Source organism: Gymnogyps californianus, chromosome 4 (assembly GCF_018139145.2).
Source record: "Gymnogyps californianus isolate 813 chromosome 4, ASM1813914v2, whole genome shotgun sequence".
In the NCBI taxonomy this organism is placed as follows: Eukaryota; Metazoa; Chordata; class Aves; order Accipitriformes; family Cathartidae; genus Gymnogyps; species Gymnogyps californianus.
Genome location: NC_059474.1, coordinates 14,343,843 through 14,368,222, shown reverse-complemented (window position 1 = coordinate 14,368,222; position 24,380 = coordinate 14,343,843). Strand labels below are relative to the sequence as shown.

The 24,380-nt window shown below is 39.4% G+C and overlaps 1 protein-coding gene across 1 annotated transcript in view; it reads left to right on the top strand.

Annotated features, from left to right (window-relative positions):
- The first annotated feature begins 537 nt into the window (after positions 1 to 537).
- STK32B (serine/threonine kinase 32B) overlaps positions 538 to 24,380 on the top strand; it is a 182,242-nt gene continuing 158,399 nt past the window's right edge. The window contains exon 1 of the mRNA XM_050896172.1: positions 538 to 613. Within this exon, the coding sequence (XP_050752129.1) occupies positions 538 to 613 (76 nt within the window). The remainder of the gene's footprint in view (positions 614 to 24,380) is intronic.

Here is a 24,380-nt window from a genome sequence, read left to right as displayed (position 1 = left end):
GCTCCTCCGGGCGGCAGGAGCAGCTCTGTCCCCCCCCATCAGACAGCGCCGCCGGGGCGGCGGGCAGCGCAAGGCGCGGGTGCCGGCCCCGCTGCCGGGACAGGAGCGGGGGCTCCGCGGTCCCCGGCGGAGGTCTGGGAGGAGAAAAAGCGGAGGGAGGATCCGCGAGGATCCAGGTAGATCCAGCTTTTACCGCTTACCAAAAGCCACCAGCAGCAGGACCTCCGCCTCCTCCCTCCCTCCTTCCTTCCCTCCCTCCCTCCCTCCCTCCTCCTCCCTCACTCCCTCCCTCCCCTGCCCCTCCGCGATGAGAGACGAGCCAAGTCGGTGCGCGCCAGCCAGCAGCGATCTCTGCCAGGGGCAGCCGGATCGCTTTCACGTCGCAGGGTGACGGCTAGCCCTGCGGAGGCTCCCCCGGCCGGGCCGGGCCGGGGCTGGGGCTGGGGAGGCGGCGGCGGCGGCGGCGGCGGCGGGCGGGCAGCTGCCCCGGCGCCGGGGTGCCTCCCGGCGCGCCCCGCGGGATGCTGGCGGCGGGGGATGCGGAGCCGGCCGCGGACTAACATGGGGGGGAGCCACTCCCACAGGGCGCCGGTCTTCGACGAGAACGAGGACGGTGAGTGCGGAGCTGTCCACGGTACCGCGCCCGCGCGCCCCGCCGGTCGCCGTCGTGTCGCACCTCGGGGCCGCGGGCAGCGCCCTCTGCCCCGGGCAGGTGCCTGCCTCCCCCCCCCCGCTCCCTCCGGGGAGCAATTTGGAATAGATCCTCCAGCGGGCTGTCTGCTGTGGGGTGAGCTGCCCGGGGAAGGAGGAGGGAAAGCCCGCCGTTGTTTAGCCGTTCGCACCCGTTGCGCGGGTATTTGCTTTTAGCCGGGCTCATCCGAAGTCTCGCACACCGGCGCTTGGGGTTTAAGCACATGGCAGGTAACTTCATACAGGCGCTTATGAACGGGCACCGTTTTGGAGATGGATGCCCACTTTTTTGTTTTCGTTTATAGTTGACTCTTTGCCCACCTGCCCATTTTAAATGGTGATGTCTCTCTCAGTCGGTATGCTTCTTCCATCACCTTTACCTTCTGAAACTTTTTTTAGCTTGTTCTAGTACTCTGAGATTTTTCTCCCTGACTAGATAATATTTCATGAGAAAGTGTATCTCATAAAGTTTTTGGAAGGCAATGGAAAAGTTTGCACAAAATATGATGTTTCTTCATTATTTATGCATTTCCATGTCATTTTCATACATAGACCATATTTAACTGGAATTATGTGAATGTATTTCAATTACAATTGTTTTGGCTTTTGAAGCGAAGAGAACACAGCACTCTTAGGAAGCAGATATTTGTATATTATCACTAGAAATGTTTTTAATGTTACTTATGGGATAGATGTTGTTGCCTATCTGGATGATAGGTGCTTAATTTTGAGTATATTCCTTTCCAGAAGTTCCCAATATATTTTAGTAGGAGGTGATTGTGCCTCAATAGACTATAACATTGTTTTGGCTTTCTGAGGTTCATAACAAATCAAAACCATGTATGCTCTTCCCTATATGTTCAGGACACATGGAGGCATTTGTATTGTTTTGCTAATAGGGAGGAAATATATTAAATGCATGTAAAGTGCTTAAAAGGGTGAATACACATTTACTTGCATCTAAGAGGCAATTACCATTCCCTATTCCTTGACGAAGCTTGAAGAGGTATTTGATGAGGTTTGGTTTACAAGACTCCGTTGTTTGTGTGGAGAATGGGACAGATTATTTACTACCTGTGTATTGTGGTGCAATAGCTGTGATTTTCTTGTACTGATACAAAATTCCAGTCATTTGCCATAGGTCATGCTATGTAAACAAGTAAGAGAGAAAGAATCCCCCACACCTCCCCCCCAGGTAAAATCTTGATCGTGTGCAATTAGTCTTGTAAATCTTGAGGTAACTCATCAAGAAATACCCAAGAGTGAAAGCATGGTGTTTTCATCACCCAGACATCCTAAGGTAAAAAAATAGCCATGCCTTTGCCTTTGCAAGACTTTTGATTGGGCTCTCTTGAGTTAGCAGTTTCCATGAATTATTATCACTTCCCCCCCCCCCCCCCCCCCCCATAAGACAAGGCTGTGGTCAGTTTTTGAACAAAATGAACGAAGTTCAATAATAAATTACTGCAGAGAAGACTTCATGCCGCTTAGTTCTTTTTCCCTCAGGAAAACATTTCTGTAATGCAGCCATTATTAATACCTAATAAAAAAAGCACATAAAGTGTTCATGGATTTCTATTAGGTCATTATTTTTTCTTTGCCTGGGTTTTTTTGTTGTTGTTTTGCTCAGGTTTTTTTCGAGTATGAATGTTCCTAACATAATCTCTTTTTTTCCTCTTAAGATATTATGCTTAGCATAACCATCTACTTCGGAAGAGTCCGTTGCTTATGAAACAATAACCTATTTCCTGTAGTACTTACAAATTATTATTCAGGATGGCATTTTCCCAAGTACCTAAATAATATAGGAAAATATCTCCTCTTTGAAAATGTGTCTTACAAGGTTTAATCTAAAATCAGGCTGTATTTCATATTTCCACTAGTAGCTACAACAGTCACTGTTTTCCACAATATTGGACTCAATATGAAATTAAAAAAAAAAGAGGCAAAAGAGAAAGTGTAGCAAGACAAAGTAGATTTGTTTCTTGAGATGGTATGATTTTGCTCAAGAATGACAACCCTTATCAATTCAAAGAGAACTGGAATAAATGAGTTGTGTATGAATATGTAGGCATAGTAGAAACTAAGCTGTTTATTGTATTGTGTGTAATGTCACAGCTGCCTCTTAAAATGAGAAAAACAAGCAGAAAAAAGTATTGTCATTTTATGTTTGTACATGTTAATGATGGATGTAGAATAAAACATGTATTTTAGAATAAGAGGTTTAAAACCATTTATTGTCACTTTGTAAATCATAGAAAAACTTACTTACTCAGTGTACCACTTAACAAAGAAATATGTAGAAATAGTACGTGAAGAAGACCCAAGTACTGCCTGACAAGCCTATAGAGTATCTGCTCTAGAGTTACCACTCAAGCTTTCTGTCTAATGAGAATAGGTGTTGATCCATTGGGTAGGTCTAAAAACTATAGGCTGTATGTAGACTCCCCACCATGCTTAGGATAATAAGAAATGATCCAGCCAGAACTGGGGACTTACAGCATTTACTTCATGCTGTAAATCCCCAGTTATCACAGACAGCATAACGCATCATTATCATACACTGATCTTTTTAAAGGCCATAATGCATACCATTTTTAAACTGGCTATATTTGTTCTCTATGTTCTATTTTTGTTAGAAGGATCTTCCAGAACTTCACTCTTTGAATGGTTAGAAACATCTGTTTTCCTGATTAAATGATTCTTAACCTATTTATAAGATTTATGTTTATTTCAACTTTTTTGTTAACTTAAACAGCTCTCCACCCTCCATGATTACTCCAGTGCATTTATAGACAGCAAAAATGTCGCCTCTCACTCTTTCAGTTGTAAGAAAACCTCTTCTAGTTTTCTCTTATTTCTACTACTTTTTCGTTCCCTGTGCCCCCCACCTGCGTGCATTTGAACCTGTCTTGGTTGCACACAGATAACCCAAATTGTACACAGAATTGCAGGTGAGTTTTCACCAGGACCTTGCGCTGGAAACAGTACTTCCTGATCTCTACTGGAAATAACTTTCCTGGTACAGCCTATAACTATATATGCCCTTTTCATGGACATATAATGTGGATAGTTCAGTCACCCTGTGATCAGTTAGCCCACCAGTGCCCTGTTCAGTAATTTCCCTGATGAGCTCCAATCTACAGCAGAAATTTTTGGTGTTCCTATGTACATGACCTTGCATTTTGCATGACTGAATTACAGTCCATTTCTGTTATTCATATTCTCAAAGATGATCACCCACTTCTTTCCTTGTGATGCTCTGATTCTCCATTACTTTACCAATGTTCTGTATTATCACCACTCTCATCAACTCCATGCCAGTTATCAAGTCCACTGAATATTTTGTGTAAGTATTCAGCTGGATTATTTCCAGACTTCATCTCCTTTGCTGTTAACCCTCGTCAGCCTCATAATTCCTATTTCAAAATAACATTTTTTTCTTGTGTTACCCACCTTGCATTTTGCCAGTTAATCCTCACCTTGTTCAGCTTTGCTTATACTTTCTTATACATCACTTCACTGAAATTGAGAAACATTAAATCTAAGCCAACTCTACCATCTACAAAATAAGTTTCTCATCAAGGAAGAGTATCTGGTTACTCCTGCACAAACAAATTCTAGTAAATCCATGCTGTATTTATCTCATTTTTTCTTCTTAGCCTAGGTTAAAGCACAACAAGGGCTAGGAAAATCCAGTGAACAGAGTCCTTTGTTTGCCTAGAGCTTATACTCTGGCTGAAGAAGCTCAACGGAAAGATATGTTTCATTTCTTGATTTTTATTGCTGTATAGGTTGGATAGACAACTAGGTCTGGTGTAGCAGCATCACTACCTCTAATCAAAGCTAGATACTTTAAAGGGTTGGAACTATAACATTTTTTCAGACATTTAGAAAGTGTTTTCAAGCTAGATACCACACTAATTGTGTAGTCAATTCAGCACTCAGGTAAAATGAAAACAGTTTCATTTTGGTTAATACTGCTGAAGCAAAGGAACGTTGACTGTCTTTACCTCGAATATTTCCTATTCTCATAACAACTACCCTCTCCTGAATATGTGTATCCAGCACTACTATCAGGAACACAAAGGAACACATCTTTCCTCATATTCAGCTCTTCAGAAACAGCAATAAGTTCACAAGAATGGCAATAAAAAAGCGAGAGGAATATTCACCATTGGTAAATGTTATTTGCAAATTCTCAGTAAATATCATAAGTAACAAATACTTTAGCAATAGCCTGGTGACTGTAAAGAGTATCTTTCTTGCTGGATTTGCTTGACTGTGCTCTGTTAAAACTTCAATGATATTTAACAGGTGAAAGTGAAATAGTAGAAAAGAATAATTTAGAAAAGAGCTGACTCAGGAGAGATATTACTACTGCCAAACAACAGTAACATATTTGCCTATATTGCGGTGGGAGATACAGAGGAAAGTATGAGAAACAAAAGTGTTAGAGGCTAGAAGTTGGTTCTGTGAAGTGATATGACAGTTGTCTTCGATTATTTGGGGCTTAAAAAGTCAGTTTTGCTACAGTTACTTTTAGAAACAAGTGCATTGAACTTTTAAAGACCTTGTTTTTATTTTTATGGTACGTAACTTTACATTTAAAGCAAATACGTATTTCCAAAGAGCCTTTCACTGAGCATCCTGAAGCTATAGAGCTTGAACACTCCTTTGTGGAGGTCAGTGTGACATGCTGTGCCTCAGTACTGTAGTCTTGTATGAGGGAAATGAGGCATAGCAACATGCCTTGGCTTATTTCTACATGGCCAGTCCCTGATTCACTGTAGTGCTTATGGATCTACTCAACTTCAAGCAGGTGCTGAAGTCCCACTGCTTTGCCTGAGTCATAAGGCTTCATTCTGCTGTAGTGTCATAACTACAGAGCTCAAAGGAAATCTTATGTACTAGAGAATATAGCACCCATCCTCTGGAGTTAAACTTTAAATTCTAAGTTGTAATTTAAAATTGATTTCTACCTCTCCTCTTTAGAAAAGCCTTCAGCTTAAATGAAGCATTTTAAGTTGTTGGCGAGTTGCAGAAAACGTCATTATTAAATGACCAGCTGCTGAAAAGACCATCTTGTACTAAAAGCAAAAAAATAGATACAGATCCTAACAAAAAGGCCTGCAATTAATATGAATTCAGGTAGCTAAATTCAGAGCATAATGGCTGAGTTTATGTAAAGTGCAGTGGAAGCTGAAGAACTATAAAAGTGACATAGGGAAAAATGACACACAAGGGTTTCACTTGGAACCAATTTAAAGCAACGGTTAAATGTCAAAATAAGTCAGATTTAAAATAGAGTATGCGGTGTCCAGTTATTGTCAGTGATATGATAGTGCTCATCAGCCTGCCGCCACAAAGCTGTAATGGATAATGTCTGAGGCAGTCATATAACAACTGCAAAGAGCTCGAATCACGAGGCTAATAACATACTCTTTTCAAACTAATTGTTTCATAAAATATAGCCCTACAGAACAGTTAAATAAAGGGTTTAGAATCTAAATACCTTTTGTTAGTGAAAGTAACAAATATAGGATGGGATTAATATTTCTGCTGGATTTTTAGTTTGTTCATGCAATTTCTATGGCGGTTCTGTAGCATTTTACTTTTTCCTTTGCCAAGATGAATATTCCAATTCCCTTTTAGAATTGGATTAGGTAGCAATACCACATTGTGACTTAAAAATGCTCTAAGGCAGTTCTGTGTCAAAAAATTGATAAAACACAGCTTTTGAAGGCATTATTTTATGCTGGATGTCAAGATTTTAGATAAGTAAGATCCAGACCATTGGACTTTTATTTTTTTGTTTTATGACCATGTTGAATTATATACAATTTTATTTTCCATTTATTAAACTTTAGACATGAAGTCATCGTTATGTGTAGTGCAATACATTTCAGAAACCCTAACGCTAGTGTCTGTACAAACACAGAACAAAATAGTGATCAGTGTTGACCGTGCAGTTACAGCATGGTATGAGACAGTAGGAGAATATAGACAGAAAGGAGAGCACGGAAGAGCAATATGATAATTCCAGGCAGTCACAGAGGTACCAACTACCAAACTGTTGTCAAGAGTTTGCATGGTCTGTGCCAAAGGAGGTTCAGAAGGAATATCATGGCATTGCAATTACCATCGGCCATTATCTTCCTGACTCAGTCTTCTTAAAGCTTTGGTACAAGGTACACAAATAATGTGGACCTCTTCAGACACTGAATGATGATTATAAGTGAAATTTAATACTAGATCACAGATTTACCTTTTCTATAGGGAACTCTAAAGAAAAGCAGGATGAATCTGACACTTCCACCTTAACTTCTTGCTCCCTCAAATGAGCTGCATCTCTGTTCCCCCATTTGACTATCCTAAAAATGTTGTGCAATATCTGATTTACCTCACACTGTCAGAATTAGAACCAAGACTCTTTCGAGGGACAGCTAAAGTATTTACCAATTTTATTTTACCAGTATTTACCATCATCCAGATTCAACAAAATCTCTGCGAGCAATGGCTTAGAGATGGACCAGATGAATTTTTGAGATCCTTCCTAAACATATTTTCTACAATTCCAAGATTTAATTTTCTGCTTTGGTGGAAACATCCTTGTCAGGACCTCTGTCATAAACAAAGGCATCATGTAAGTCTTTGCTGCTGCTTTTGTAGCCTTCCAGAATTTACACAAGTGGTTGGCATGACACCTACCTCTAAAAGTGTTAAGGAATTTCATGGTGGCTTGTTTTCTAGAAAGTGTAAGTGCTTAGGAGAGGTAACATTTTACCCATGTTGCTGTGTGTGTTACGTAGTGTGCCTGGATGTCAAGGTAGGCTTTTTGGGTAACTAAGTGTAAATAATTAAAGGCTAACCAAGCATCAAGCAAGATAAGCTTAGAGACTCCTATCCAAGATCAGGGAAAACTCTGAATGTGACATAAACTGTGAGAAAACAAGATTATTGTCTAAATCTCAACACCATTGCTTTTGCAATTACTCCTTTACAAATTCATAAACTGTCTCCCATCCTTGCCCACAGACGTTTCTTGCAGTGAAAAGGTAAGGCTCTGCTCCTTCAGCTGTGCTGCTGTGGTTTTCTGTGCCAAAAGAGTAGGCTTTCAGAGAGCTGGGTTCTGCAGAACTGGAGAAGCCGCATGGTAGAAGTAGCACACTGAAAAGTAAATGCTTGGTTTTCCCATGGACAAATGGTGTTTAAATGTACAGAGATATTAAACTGACTCTACTCAATATTGGCTTCACTGCAGGTAGAGTTCAAAAGATCAGTCTTTCACTTCTGCCAGGGAGATCATGAGGCTGGTTGCACTCCTTCCCCTCTGACACCTTCCCACAGAACAAGGGAGAACAGGTCTATCTCCTTCCATGGGCTCCAGTGTGACATCCACTGGGTCATTGATAACATCTGGCATGAAAGTGAAAGAATTCCTTGGTGTGGATGTGTGGATGTGGGTTTCAAAGCCAGCAGTAATGTGGGAATGCAGTTTTTTGTGAACCTTGAGTTACATGCTGTCCAGTGAATGGAGGAAGTTCGGCCTGGAATCAAATGTTGTGCCTGACTAAATTAGAAAATGACTGAGAAAATCTTTGGAAGAAAAAATAATAAAGAATTATGATCTTGCTCATAGATACTCAAAGAAAGTAGGTCCTATCTGCATGTGGGCATAAGAACGAAGAAGGCAGGGGTTTTGTTGGCCAAGCATGAGACTTTTACTTTTTTCTAGCTTCCTCATTAAACAGCAAGGCTGGGAAAGCAGAAGCAGAAATCTTCGTGATGCAAAACCTAGTGGGCAGTGACACCTGGGACCAACACTGAAGGGTGGAAAAGAGGAAAAGACTGTCAAATTCATTTTGGAGGTTTCACAGTATTTTGACTTAGCTGGAGTGAGCTAATGCTGAGATGGTGGGAAAGGTGTGGAAGAGAAAAGGTTGCTACTGAGATCAAGCAATACAAAGCAAAAATTTCTCAGATGATATTCAAAGGAAAGGACAACTTCAAGTTCAGCCTGGTAGTGGAGCTCCACAGTATCCTATCATGGTAAAACATGTGAGGGGAAAGGACAGAAAGTAGGGGACTTATCTACCAAACTTAACAGGAGAGACAAGGACTTTCAGGAGGGGGAAGAGCAGCAGTAGTAAGCAGTGTGCACATCAGGGGACCTGATCTCTCTTGAGCACAGTTCTGCTTAATTTCATGAACTAGTTAAATCGATTACCTTAAACTACCTTACTTACTGCCTAATGGAAGCCTATGTTGAGCTGTTGCTGAATTTGCTGTTGTACTTGTGAACAGTGTATATGTGTGTATATGTAAGCTTCCCTGCAACAGGAAAAGGTAAAAGATTATTATTCTGCAAAGATCAAAATCTTGTTGTCACGGTTTAACCCCAGCCGGCAACTAAGCACCACGCAGCCACTCGCTCACTCCCCCCACCCAGTGGGGTGGGGGAGAGCATCAAAAAAAACCCTTGTGGGTTGAGATAAAGACAGTTTAATAGGACAGAAAGGAAGGAAAATAATGATTATGATAATAATAAAATGACAATAATACTACTAAAATAATTAGAATATACAAAACAAGTGATGCACAATGCAGTTGCTCACCACTCGCCAACCGATGCCCACTTAGTTCTTGAGCAGTGATCTGCCCCTCCCAGCCAGCTCCACCCAGTTTATATACTGGGCATGATGTCATATGGTATGGAATATTCCTGTGGCCAGTTTGGGTCAGCTGTGCTGGCTGTGTCCCCTCCAACTTCTTGTGCCCCTCCAGCCTTCTTGCTGGCTGGGCATGAGAAGCTGGAAAATCCTTAACTTAGTATAAACACTACTTAGCAACAACTAAAAACGTCAGTGTGTTATCAACATTATTTTCCTACTAGATCCAAAACACAGCACTATACCAGCTACTAGGAAGGAAATTAACTCTGTCCCAGCCAAAACCAGGACACTTGTGCTGGCAATAAATGTTATTTTCTTAACTAAATCATATTCTGAGTTTCCTTGCACTAAATCACAATTTGGCATGAATAACAAATACAGGGTGTTTGCGGAAACAGAACAGGCAGATGTCTTAATTTTTTCCTCCTTTGGTTAAAGAAGAACAAAACTGGTTTACTCTCTGGGGTTCAGTCTCTAATACATTAACCGTATTGAAGCATAACACTGACTTGTATTTGTCTGCATTTGATCCCAGGAAACTAGTTCCTTTATCAGAAATGCCTGTTCATATCACACAGTATCTGCAGATGAGCACTAATGGTGCCCAAGATGCCTACACCTTCTCAGTACAAGAGAAGGTTGAGTGTTAATATATTTATCAGGACTTAGAACTGATTCTTTTAATACAGTATTTCATGGAACATCCTTTGACTTAATTTTAAACTCTTAGAAATGAACATTGTACTGTGTAAATGATACATCATGTATACACAGTACATTATACTGTACACTTCAAGTTCTTACTCTTTGGCTAATGTAGTAGATGGGCTTTTATTGTACTTCCTCTATGCAAAGGGTTTTTTTGATAGATACTAGTACTGTACCTTTATAAAACACAAATTTCTGGAGAAAAGAGGAAAAAACGAAGGCATCTGTTGCTTCACTGGTGAGTACTACCAGGCTTTCCCTTTGAGACTCCTCACTTACCAGAATCTGGCAAATATAATGAGAGTGCAGCATGTGACTGTTTTCAGGTTGTCCTCAGGAAAATCTTAGTGTTATATATTGGCCTATTCCCTTAGGCAGTCAGCATTCACCTGAAGTGTTCAGCAACAAGGGACTCTAAGAGTAGGGGTGTACTTTTGTATCCCAGAAACAAGGACTTTCTTCCTTTTGTTCCCAAATAAGTTATTTTCCACCCCAATAACCAGAAGACTTGTTTACACTGTAATCATCTCTCACCTGATCAGTTTGACATCATCTTTAGCTTCCTTAACTTCCACATTGACTCTTATCAACCTGTCTATTTTCATAAGTAAATGAAACAGTCTGAACGGACAGGCTAGGATTTGTGAGGCAATTGGACAGTTTTGTTTTTAACCACTGGAAATTTGAACTCTGTAAAAAATGTTCGTAAAAATATGATGTCTCTTCTTAAATCATTGCCTCAGTTCTAGAGGCTGTCAACTTTCTGTATTTTCCAATCGAACTTACTTTGTCTGTCAGGAAACCTAGCAGTATGCAACCAGGGAAAGCTTACTGGAGATTTGGCCCTTAGGGACATGGTTTAGTGGTGGACTTGGCACTGTTACGTTTACGGTTTGACTCGATGATCTTAAAGGTCTTTTCCAACCTAAATGATTCTATGATTCTATGATTCCAGTTTATTTCACTTGTATTCAGTCCATCAGGGTTCTTTTTCCAGTTTTGCATTTGATTAGTTTCTGCTATAACTAATGGAAGATTCTTTCTGTCTAGAATCAGTTTTTCTCCTACATCCCTTTTCTATGATCTCTGTCACAGGTCTTAACACAAGAGTATCAAATTCTATAATACTTTTATTCTTAGAAATGTTGTACCCTATTTTCTGACATGGTTATTAAGTGCAATGTAGACACATAAGTTACTTTCATTCATTCCATAATTGACAAAGGTATTTTCCTTTTAAATTGAAGGAACCCTTCTTAGAAAGCATTACTAGAGTTGGCAGCAGCCTATTAAACAGGTTTTTAAGGTTTTAATGATAACTAAACATAGTTGATGAATCTGAAATTTATTTCCCAAATTTTATATCCCCATAAATATTTTCTTCATAACATCATATCATAATAAAAAGTCTGTATTTTATATTTCATTAATCCTTTTCTTCCTTTTTCTATTTTGAAAATGTTTGTTTTGCTTATATTCATCAAATCTACCCTACAGTTTGTTTATCTGACTCAAATTGAAATATGAATTAAATCTGTGCTTTTTAGCCTCCTACTTCTATCTGGCAATATTTTCTTGCTTTTGAGTTTATTTCCACTTTCTCTCTCATTTTATCTCTTTCTTTCTTTCTTTCTTTCTTTTTTTAAAAATTATTTTAATTCCAGTTCTTTGAAGTTTGGAAACTTTTAGATGGGTTCTACAGCTGATGTACTTTTCTGCCCTGTCATTTTTAGCTTGGTTTTATAGTGAATGAAATAGAGCACTGGCTTTGTCATTGTATTGCTAACACTGTTCTGTGTAAGAAAGACTGTTGCATTAAGTAAGAGGCAATATACTGCAATGGACAAAAAACATTTTCCTTCTTTTTCCTACTTTTGCAGTGATAAGGGAACACCTGCTGTTCCTTATTTAAGATCTAAAAATGCAAACTGAGTTAATCCTTCCAGTAATTATTATTTCCTTTTGATATTGTTCTGCCTCCCTTGCTGAGCGATGAAAACTATTCTTAGCCACGCTGTTAAAACAGAGATGCAATATAATCACAAAATCACCATTAGCCTCCTGAGTGTCCTTCACACCTTTCTGAAACTATCCTCTGCTTTCCCCTGGACTGTTTTCACATTGTGTTATGAAGATTGTTTTTATGCCTTTTGGGGTTAGGTTTAGATAAATCCTTGTCCAAGCTGTAGAGCCTGCAAACTTTTTTGGGGCAATACCACATCTTAGCACTGTGATCTGCTACACAGAGCTTGAAGTCAAAGAACAAAACTAATCAAAAGATCCTTTCTGAGAAGTAGGAAAAAGTCATTATTTTAACCCCAGCTTCATATTTGACTGTTTAGCATATGAAAACTACAGAGATAGCTACACAATCTTATGTGCAGGGCACTGCTGTAAACCAGTTAGCCTTTACTGAGATTGGTTTGGATATAACGGGAGGAACAGACTAACCAGAAGCCTTCTGCACCTTCATGAGATTCTTCTCTGCCCAGCCTTGGCAAGTGATTTTTCAGGAAGAGTATGCCAATTATGCCATTATTTCCAACTCTTTTCCAGCCCAGTGACATATCTTTGAGGTCTTTTGCTTAAGTTTTTAAGCTAAACTATTAAACTAGATTGTTTTATGGTGCAAATAATAATAGCAGATAAAAACACTTTAGAAAGAGAAATATATTTTCAGTGTGAAATTCTCTGCAAAAATCTCAGTGTTGAAAGACTTTCTTGCAGGATTTATTGATCTTCTGTTAAACAAAAATGTCACCACTAAGTGCTGTGAGATTTTGCTGGAAAAAAGTCATAGAGTACAGTACTTTTCCTCTTGATCCAAACTTTCAGCTGGGCAATCCTTGTTCTTGCAGAGTTAGGGAGCTCTCTACTGATGAACGGGAGAAGAGAGCAGCTAGAGAATAGCTGCCTGGGCAGTTGATGGCTGTGGCTGTGGGAGGCAGGACATGCAAGTGGAGCTTGTCTGGTGGCTAGGCAAATTCTAGCTGTTGCTAGGATAGCATCTTCTCTCTGAATGGCTTTTCACAAGGCTTTTCTGAGAGTGAGGAGAGGTTATGTTTGCTGTTTAGAAAAGATTAAGTAGTATGTGGCAGTGAAGAGATATCATGTTTTCAGTGGTTTCAAGCACTTATTCTGAGTGCTGCCCTGACTTCAGACCTTTGATTCTCCTAAGCCAGGAGCCATCAGTCTATCTCACAGGTGTCAGAGGGAGCACAGGCACAGATTTTAAATGCATTAATAGAAAGCAACCCTTTCAGTGTAGTTGCTGTCCCTTACAGGGACTTGTGGCATTCAGTTTTCTCACTGTTTCTAGTGAGATGCTGAGAATTTTGAGTGCTTCCCTGGGCATAGAAATGCTAACAAGTAACTACAGGCTCGGCTCTCAGCCTCCTAACCTTCCTCTGCTAGGTAGATCATATACATCTTTTGATCCACAGACATACGTGGATCAATGACGTCCTGATGTTTCAAGTGACAGGATATCCTGGATGTTGCAAAGAACCTCCTGCAGTGCTACATTCCAATTTGGAAAAGAAAAATACAGCCCAGCAGATCACCCGGGAAAGACTGCTGACTACTGTCATATGCAATATGTTTCTTCTAGTCTTTAGTAATATGAAGCTGATTTCCAATCCTTTTTCCACCTGTATTTGTTGATTAAGATAACAAAAAAAAAAAAAAAAGAAAAAAAAAGAAGAAAAAAAGAAAGGATAGACCTGGTGGTGGGAAATAAACCTTTTTTTTGCTATTTTGAAAGCTTTCCATTCTGTACTGTGAAGAAACCAAGACTGTTTAATATTCCTTTCATAAATAGCTAGAGGAAGCTCTGATCTACTGATTTACTATTTTATCCTAGTTAAGAAAATATAATACAGAGACACATACATTTTTATAGAATAGTTCTCTCTCTCTCTCTTTCTCTCTCTATATACATAGATATTTTTATACGTACATTACTCTCATCAAAACAAACCCAGTATATGTGGTAGGGAACTCTAGAACTGAGTCACTAATATTCATTATTTTCATCTAACATCTATAATTACACTTATTTGAGATTCTGTTTCTGTGATTATACAGAATTTGTATAAGCACATTTAATACCACCAAATGTTTTAGACATTAAGACTAACAAACCTTCTGCTACACTGAGTAATTTTATCCTCTGCAGTTCACTATTTGTTTGTGCTTTGCACCTAATAACTTTTGTTGTTAAAATTAGAAGTTATGTTCTTTCCATTAATACCTGCCAGCTACCCACCCTCTACATCAAATGAATCTTTTTATTTATTCCTGTTGTGTGGTGATATAATGTAAATCTTTATAAGTTAAGTTCTGGCTTAGAGAGTCTACTGACCTTCTGCTGTTAACGTCAACCCCCAGCCATAACCCAGGAACTGTGACTGGTCTGAAGTCCTCCTCCTCCCCTCAGTCACCTCTGTGCCAGCTGACGTGAAAGCCTAGGAATGGAGATGAGGTGGATTTGGTTTGTTTTGTCAGTGTATCTATGTTTGCTTTGCTTTAAATATTTCATGTTTCACTCCTAATCTTAGTATTGGATAGGTAAGACAAAGGCCCTGATTTCCTTATTTATATTTACTGTTTTCAGCAATGCATGGTCCTATCAGCTTTGGTGTAATTGCTTGTGGTGTGTAAATAAGCATACTTTTATCAGGCTGAAACTGTCTTTACTTCATCACTGGAAGGATTTCCCAGAGGTAAGTAGTGCAATGGTCAGGGAATAAGTCATCAGCTCCAAGTAACAAAACTTCTGCAGTTAGGTGGCCATTGTATGTACAGCAGTCAACCCATCTTTTTCAGTCTCAGTGTCAAAACCACCAATTCCATCATGAAATATTTACCTGTAAACCTTGAGATGAAGAAATTTGTGTTGCACTGAAATTCTACAAGTTCTTTATGAATTAAATATAGCTGTACTATCAGGGTTTTTTCCTACCCTTTCTATATACCCTGAATGAAGAGAGTCACAAAAAAGTGATGTATCAAAATAGAAAGGTGTTTTAATGTTAACTAATAACTCAGGATATTGCTTCAACTGAAGTTGGGAAAAATCAATCATGTTGGATCAACAAAAGTTTGGTCTTGAACATGTAGGTAAAAAACCTTTGGGAGACCTGCTTTTACTCCAAAATGGCAGACAAAGTGAAGTGATTCTTATGAAATTAAATGATTCACACAGTGAAATAGTAAGAATCCTAGCTAGAATCAAAAAGCAGCCCCTTTTTGGCTCCAGATAACTAAAAAAGTTAGAACTGTAAAGCTAGGTTCAGGTCAGTCCCTCTGGAACCTCAGAGGTTTGGATTTGAGGTTCCATCCCTAAAAAGGATTTTATTTTTTTTAGAAGTATAACTTAGTTTTAAAAGTTTACGAGACCTATGAGTAAGACGCCACTTGAGTGCTGAAGTACATAGTGAAAGTCATTTAATTGCGGAGGATGGATAACTATGGGTGGGCTGACGGATGGAGCTAATGGAGGTCAGCCCTCTTAAAAGTAAAAGTTGTTTCTTTTATTTAAAGAGTTGATGGAAATCTGGCTAGTATATGAGGCATCTAGCTTCTGCTGGACTCTGAGGTGCTTCTTTGTGGCAAGGCAGTAATGGAATACTTGCAATTTTCTTTAACTCTTCCGTACTGGAGCGCTGGCACTTAAACATACTCACTATATGTGCTGCTCATTTAATTAAACACTGCCTTTTTCCATAATGATAGGCAGCTTTTCCTGTTTCCAGCCCCCATTCTACCCTCAGCTACTGCTGTGCAACCTTACTACCTGCAGTTGGATCCCACTGCTGTAAAACCATGGCCCGGGCTGTAGCTCTGGAAATGCCGCCGTGCAGCAGGAGCGGGCAGGGTGCGGCTGCCCTGTCCCCGGGCCAGGCGAGCAGAGCAGGTCAGTGAGGTAAGCGGGGTCAGCCAAGAGTCCAGAGGGTAGTTGAGGTGCATGGCCAGGCACAGACGTACCTGCAATCTAGCTTGGGTGAGGACTGAGCTGACGTGCAGCTCAGAAGAGCCATGAGGAGCCTTGTGGGGACCTGCCGTGGCTTTGCTGAGCTACACTTCATGGCTCTTTCTCGTTTCATAGCGGCCTGATCCAGGCCTGAGCTGCAATGGGACTCCTGAGCCCACAGGCAACGTGGTGGTGGTGGGGCAGGGGAAGCTGGTCATGGCCAACAATGCCAGTTAGTGCCCTCAGAGCCCTGAGAGATACAGGTTGTTTTTCACGTTGATTTTTGTGACTTTTTTGATGAGGAAGAGCCACGAGACACAAATGCCTGGACATCTTCAGAAATGATCTTCAAACGTTTTTGAAATTCTTGCGATTTTGATACTATTTTCAAATCCCAAAAGATAAAGCAGACCTGGACAGCCACATTTATAACCTGCAGGTTTGCTTACTTCTTTTGAAAGTTTTTTCCCGGGGGAACATCACTGCTATCAAACTGATGACCTTTAATCTTACAATGAGAAATGAAAAACAAGCCTACGGCTCTGCACTTCAGGCACACTTCTGCTGCAAGTTAGAAATGACATCATTCATTTGAAGCCCATGGGGCTCGTTAGGTTTGAAAACACTAAATGGGAGGCAATCCCAATTGAAATGTGAATCTTTCTGACCCTTCAGTGTCCTTATTTGCCCCCAGTATTTCATCTATAGTTGTGGTTAAAAATAGAAGAGATAATTCTTCCAGATCCAATTTTGGAGACAGACTCCTTGTCTCTTGGGGTCTCAATTCAGAAGAAAAAGAGGAGAACAACTCATACTTTGTCTAGGTGTTTGGATAAAATCCTATTCACATGGCTCCCTAACCTCCCATTAACATAGCACCAAGACTCATTTTCTGAAATCCTGCTCTGCAAGAACAGTGTTCTCCGAGCCACTGCCCGAAGGAGCCTAAAGCAAAGAGGTTTCTTAGCTTCCTCCTGGCAGGTTTGGCATTATAGAGGCCTCCACGTGGATAAGATTGACTAATTCCTCACTGGTAACTTCATTTAAAGAATTTTCCTTCACCTGGGGATCACTCTGGTAAATTTTACTGTGGGAGAAAACAGTTTGGTCCACTGAAATTTGACATTTTATTCCCATAGCAACTTCCCTCAGAGAGCCTTCCAGTTCAGTTATTAATGAGGTTATTCTCATAGTAGCTCTGAGGGAGGTGAATATTCCCACTTTCTAGCTGAAAAAGATGCTTCATAGTCTATTATGTGTTTCCTGATCTCACAGGGAAGTCTATTACTGTTAAAGTGGAATTTAGACTTTCTGTATTTTAGCAATACATTTTCTCAAGGAGTATCTTTTCTGTTGGACATACCTGTCAACCTGTTTCTCCTTGCAATAGATTTCAGAGATTCTTTTTGTCAGCTCATTCGTAAGTAAGCAACATGGTCAATCAGAAACTCTCTTTTCTCAACAAAAGGGAGCTGTCTTTTATCATTTACGAAAGGTCTTAAAGACATTTTACATTTAAGCAGGTCCTGAAACTTTTCTCCTTAGTTTCAATGTCAAGTTTACCCTTCAAAAGAGCTATGAACAGCATGGAGGCTCACAAAGGCTTCCCTGCTATTCACTGGCTGTGATAAGGTCTAGTACATCAATTCAATTGTTCCTTGACAACTTTCGATGTTTCCAGTGTTGCTACTAAGTTAATAGCTTTTCTGAACCAAATCTCTGTCCTGTCACAAACCAAAACTGTTTTCATAGCAACAAAAAGGGATCTTTAATTAAAACTTTCACTGATCTTAAAAAAAAATAAGTTCACTGACTTATAATTGTCTTATAATTAAAATTGACTTATAATTAAAACAATAAACTAATGACAATTGTGCTTTTCCCTGATTCACCAGCTCCTAAGAGGAGCAGGTTGACCTCCCTGACCGCCTTCTCGCCATCCTCTCGCAGGTTCCTGTCGATCATCTTGCTCCTCTCCACCGCCGCCTTGTCCTCGGCGCTCAGCGTGCAGCCCATTTTGGGAAGGGGGCTGGTTTACTTCGCCGGGGGAAGAGAAGCAAGGGAGTTTATAATAGTAAAATTTTATAAATTACTGTTTTATAATAGGATACATGAAGGAGTGATTAAGATGATATCAGAAGTTCCAATTACTTTCCTAAAACAAGTTAGTCTATGCAAAAGAAACCTTTCTACTAGAAAATAGGTTACCTGAATGCTATATGCTAACAGAATGTAGATGCAGCTACATCAGTTGCAAAGACCTTCTGTTATGGTAAACTAACCTATGGTTATCCTGAAGATTTGACACTGTCTAACTAAATCCTAATCATTTTCATGTGGCAATGAGGGCTATGGACTTAAGTTAGTTGCATTATTATCCAATGCACCAAACCTAATAATAACCCAATAATTTCATGTCACGTACCTTCAGTGCCAGCCTAACTGGAGAATCACGTGCTTTCATGTGGCCAGTCACAATGAATCCTGTGCACAAGAAGTGAACAGCTCTGCAACACTAATGTGTAACTGTTTCCAACCACCACCAAATCTTTTCTGGCCTTTAGGCTTGTGTGGTTACCCAGGCTTTGGACACTGACGGGCACCAATGTGGTTATGTAGCAAAGGTGAGAATTTTTACATTCCACTCCATCCTGAGGAACATTTGACTTCTGATGATATTTTTCATAGCACTGAGTTATAGACCAATATGTAAAATCCCTGATCAGTCATTACAGGCTTTTCACAACAATCTGTGGCTATTTGCTGCTTGTTGAAAAATAGCAGAATTAGCAGTGCAAATTCCTTTCACTTTTCTGTTAAACCTAAAAGTGAGAGCCCCTTTATTTGAAGTCCAATTATCTTTTTAGCTTAATGTATGGATGATTAACTAGTCATTATAACAGAAGACCAATGAGATGTTGAGAAGTGTTGCTTCAAAATAATGCTGCTGAAGGATTACACTAAACTGACCCACACAATCAAGACCATCTAGGCTGATGGCACATCGTCAGCGCTCAGGTTCTCACTTTCAGTCTATGGTACCATATTACTATTTTCAGACTGATCGGATCAGTGCCCCTCCACTTTCATGGGCATGGAAGTAGCATTAGAAGAATGTCTTGTCTGTTGTTCCCCTGCAAGGGGTTGACTGCACAGATGTCTCTTCTTAGTCACAGTTTGAGTGTCCTCTCCATTGCACGTCTGCACTATGTTGTAGTTCTACCCCTTTTTGAACTTGCTGATGCCTTTTGGTTTAGGTGATATCCTGGGGCAGGAATTATTATAAACTGAATTGCCTTTTTCCAGTATTAGCCTCCATTAATGCTTGCCACTGTTGTATTTTGTCTCTTTTTTCCTTTTAAGCTGTCTCAGCTGCTGCTATTTTAAATCTTAGGTACCTGTCAAGGGAGCTTCACCTTGGTTATTGCCTGTACCATTAGTCATCATCAGGATTTCTGAAGACCTTGCATTATCCCCAAAAAAGACAAGTAAAACGTATCATCCTCTGTGCTAATTTTTGGAGCTCACATCATCAATGGTGACGTTAAACAGATAGTCATTCTTTCCTGTTTTATACTGCACTGCCCATGAGGACATGTTATCAACTTGGGCTTGATCTCTACCAGATTGTCCAGCTGACTTTTTGCAATTACAACACACATTTCATGTTCCTTGTATTTTCTGCCTACCTCTGCCAGATCTATTTGACCTTTTTTTGGTTTATTAACAAGAAACAATTTAAAATTCATTAGTTTAAATGAGTAACTTTACCTTCAAATAATAGCAGTTGTACTGTAGATTGTATTAGCTCAAATCTTTCTGGCATAGGATGTTTATTATTATTCCTATTTATTTTCAGAAGGCTAATTGGTTGCCTTCCTGGGATTGCCTTCTAAGTCAAAAGACCTGCTTAGCAGATCGTTTTAAATTTGTCTTTACCTTTATTGCCTGTGCTCATTTATGCAAGAGGAGAAAATGCAAGTATTAGAGTCAATGTATTTTAATGGGACAGGGATCAGAGTTTGAGCTCTGCTGTGATATAAGACAATTTCTGTAAAAGTAAAATACATAAACTCTGTACTAAAAAGTACTGTAACTCCCCTATGAAGGTGACTATCTCATTCTACTGCCCTTGAAACTAGACTTCTAACAAAACTAGCCTCGTAGGTTATCATAAGGTGTCACAAGTAGCTTAATCCAGTCTAAACGTCCATACTGCCACCAAAAGGGGTGCTCCTGCTCTCTTCCCTGTTCCTGCTGTCTGCAATGTGCCAGAGATGGTGTCCATGTGATTGCCTCATTTTCTTGTCAGGTTTTCAAAGAGCAAGTCTTTTACCTGGACGATCATGTGCTCTTGTCATTGCATCACAGGACAAGGATCATAAAGAAGAGCTAAAGCGCAGTGTTGGTGAGGTGGTCTTAGAGATAAGTTTGTTGTGTGTAAGCTCTAAAGCGCACAAGTTATGCTCGTGATGTTGGGGAGTATAAGTATTTTCTACTTCCTCTCATTATTAGGCTGTCTGAAAATAGAATTCTTTCCTGTGAAAAGCTAAAAGCAAAATGAAAAGTAATATTTCTTGAAACATTCTGATTTCAGCAAAAAAGCAATCAGAAATGCACACACACTCTGCATGGACACAGACAACAATAATAGCAAAGAAAAAATCATCATGAATCAATACTGAGAAATTTTTCATTTCAGCTGAGATCTGTGAAGACCTTTTGATTTTGTAATTCTTTCACTTCCTTCTCCAGTGGAAAAGAGCTAAAATGGAAAGCAGGCATAAAGCAAAAAGATGAGAAAGACCCCAAATCTGGATAATTTTCTGTTTGCTTTCATTGGAGTTGAAATCAAAGTCTTAATCAAAAGATCAGAACTTTCATATTGTTTTGTATCCTTCAGATTTACATCATTTATTTAAAAGAATACTTTTTTCCTCTCATCTCTTCCTACATTTGCTCAAGCAAACCATGGCAGGCAAAAACTTGCTTTTCAATTACTCTCTTTTTTCCAGCCACCTCAGAGTATCTGTGTATGCCTCTGAAACAGAGTAACCTGTCTGAAGACCACAGAGGCAGCACACTAAACTCTCCCATTATTAATTTTTATGGTTAAATTTTGGACTAGTTTTAAAGAGGCATAAAGCCAAGAAAATTGACTTTATTTTTTAATCTAATGCTCCCAAGAAGGAATGTGGGACAGATATGCAGTCACAAGAGCTCTTCTGATCAGTACAATTAACCTATGCCAGTAAATACCTATTCGTGCTCAATCCTTCAGAAAGGAATAGCTAATTTCATCAAATTAGTGTTAAAATTCTTGTGGAGCAAAGCAACAGGCAAACATTCCCACACCTTCCACAGAACAATAAACCTTTGTTTTTCCATCACAACAACCCCTGCAGTCCCTGGAGCTTCTGGTGAAGCCCTTACTAAGGCTACCACAGGGCAACCTTTCAGTAGACTTTCGGCAAAAACGAATGACAGTGTTCTTGGATCAAAATCCTACTGCAGTTTGCAGCTATGGGACTTTTTGTGCTGACTTCAATGGCTTGTTGACAAGTCTCTGCTACCTGTAAATCCCTCCCAGTGGCTCACAGAAGATGACATCCAGATCCCTCAAAGCGTCAGGATGACTTTTCTTAGTTTTGTTTTGGTGTTGTATCTCAAATTTCTCGGCAGAGATCTTGAGATTGTAGGATGGCACTCAGTAGTTTCAGTTTAAACTTCTCTCAAAGAAAAGCTGTAATGATTTGCAGCTTGTTCTACTTGCCCAAGGAGCAAACTTTGTTTTACAGGTTTCAGATAGCTACTTGATATATTTTTCAGACTAGATGTATTTAATGGCAGTATGATTTTAGTCTGCCTTATTACAGTTGTAAACAGCTCTGGAGAGAAATTTTCATTTAATCTTGGGTTCAAAGAGATTCTTGTTTACCAAGAAGTTGCAGTTTCCTTGTGAATGCAAAATCACATCTTTATTTCTTTTACAGCTTTTACAGAATAGCATTAGAAAAGGAACTATGTTCTTTTACAGAATTAAAAGGGAACCAAAGTTTTGAGAATCAGTCCTAGCATCTTTTTCTTTAACAGCTTGGTTGTTTTCAAACGTGAGTTTTCTTTGGGATTTCAAATTTATTTCTGTTGTGGCAACACATGCTTGTTTCTCTAACAGTGTAAATCATTAGCTGAATCACCAAGTTCTTCTAGTCTGTTTTTATAGGATTTTGGAAAATGGTAGACTGTTGTAGTTCTTTCCAGTATTCATGTTAACTAATGCATTCAGAAAATTCCCCAGCTATTTAGGAAAACCCCGACACTTTTAACGATACAATGTGAGGTGGATTTCACTGAATACAGTGTAGAACCCCATGATGTTGGCACTGCCTTTGATGAGCAAACCATGTGTCATCTAAATATTCTGTGAATTTGATGTGTATCTAAATTACATGTGAAGTACTACCTTGTAGAAGGATTAACATAAGGAAATAAGAATTTCTGTAGTGCATCACAGCAGATGTTATTTAGCCCACTCTTTTATCTATGGCATCAGTTATTTATTGACAGAATATAGAAATGAGAGGTATAAAATGGTACTTTCCCAACACCATAGTACTGAGCTTTTCTCCTCATTTCTGGCAATCTAGGGAAGAGGTTACTTCCACTTTGTCATGTTTGAAAGGTGACATAGATGGGAGATAACAAGGAACTCTGTCAATCTGTTTTGGTTTTTTTGGAACAGACTTTTCCCCTGAATAACTTTTTAATGGATAATTAAACTTTTTGCAAAATCAAAATGCCCTTATTTTCCTTTACAAAAATTAAGCCTTATACTGGGAAAACAAAGTTGATTTTGAAAGTTTGAATGGAATACAAGTTTACCTTTTCAAACTGATTTCTTTTGGGGTCAGTTCAAAGCTAGACTACATTTCTGTGATATGACACTTCTTCAAAGGTATTGGAATCTGATACTCCTATTCCCTCCTGTAGATCCAAATCTTGTACCTGTTTACATCTCCCATAATCCAACACACCACCACCTCTGAGTGAACAAAGTGTGCATCATGCAAGTGCTATGGGTACACCTACATAATGGGAGATATAGTCCAGCCAACAACCTCATCATCACAAGGAAGCACAGTATAGTACTGAACTACTGTGAAAGAAACCACTTCGGATCAGTCAAGAAGTCTGAAATGAAAGTCTTTTGATAATACGGAAATGTTTCACTTTGAGGAAAGTGAAGTATATATTTCCTTTTGTAAGATGGACATTGTTCGGAACTTCTTCTGGTGTTGCAGCAGGGTGGAAGCTGATTATTGTTGTAATCTGCTTGTGATATTTTAAAATGGAAAAAATGGTATCAGTTCAAAATGAAATACTTTAGTTCAATTGATAAAGTAGGAAAATTACATTTTCAAATCAATAGTCATAATTATTTTGCTCCATTAAGAGCCATATCTTTTTTTTTAATTTTGAGTGTTGTCATGGTTTAACCCCAGCCAGGAGCTAAGCACCACGCAGCTGCTCCCTCACTCCCCCCGGCTCCCAGTGGGATGGGGAGGAGAATCGGGAAAGAAGGTAAAACTTGTGAGCTGAGGTAAGAACGGTTTAATAACAAAAGTAAAATATAATACTAACAATAATAATAATGAAATATAATAATAATAATAGTAATGAAAAGGAATATAACAAAAAAAAAGAAGAGGGGGAAAAAAAGGGAAAAAAAAAACCCGCTGATGCACAATGCAATTGCTCACCACCCACTGACCGATGCCAGAGCCGCGATCCACCCCTCCCAGCCAACTCCCCCCAGTTTATATACTGGGCATGATGTTCTATGGTATGGAATATCCCTTTGGCTAGTTCAGGTCAGCTGCCCTGGCTGTGCTCCCTCCCAGCTTCTTGCACACCTGCTTGCTGGCAGAGCATGGGAGACTAAAAAATCCTTAACTTAGGAAAAGCGCTACTTAGCAACAACTGAAACATCAGAGTGTTATCAACATTATTCTCACACTAAATCCAAAACACAGCACTGTACCAGCTACTAAGAAGAGAGTTAACTCTGTCCCAGCCGAAACCAGGACAAGTGTAAACTAATGTTCAAATATCAGAACTTCCCAAGAGACAGGAATTACATTTTCCACACATTCAGTCTGCAGACATGATCAGACCGAAATGCATTTTAAAGTTCAAAGCAAAATTAGCTGAATTTTAAACAAAATTTGTTTGACTTACAAAGTTCTTAAGTTCTTTCTAATTGCAAATAAAGTCTGGATAATTACGAAAAATTATTAACATAATAATTAGAAGCAGTTTATATTGAGACTAAA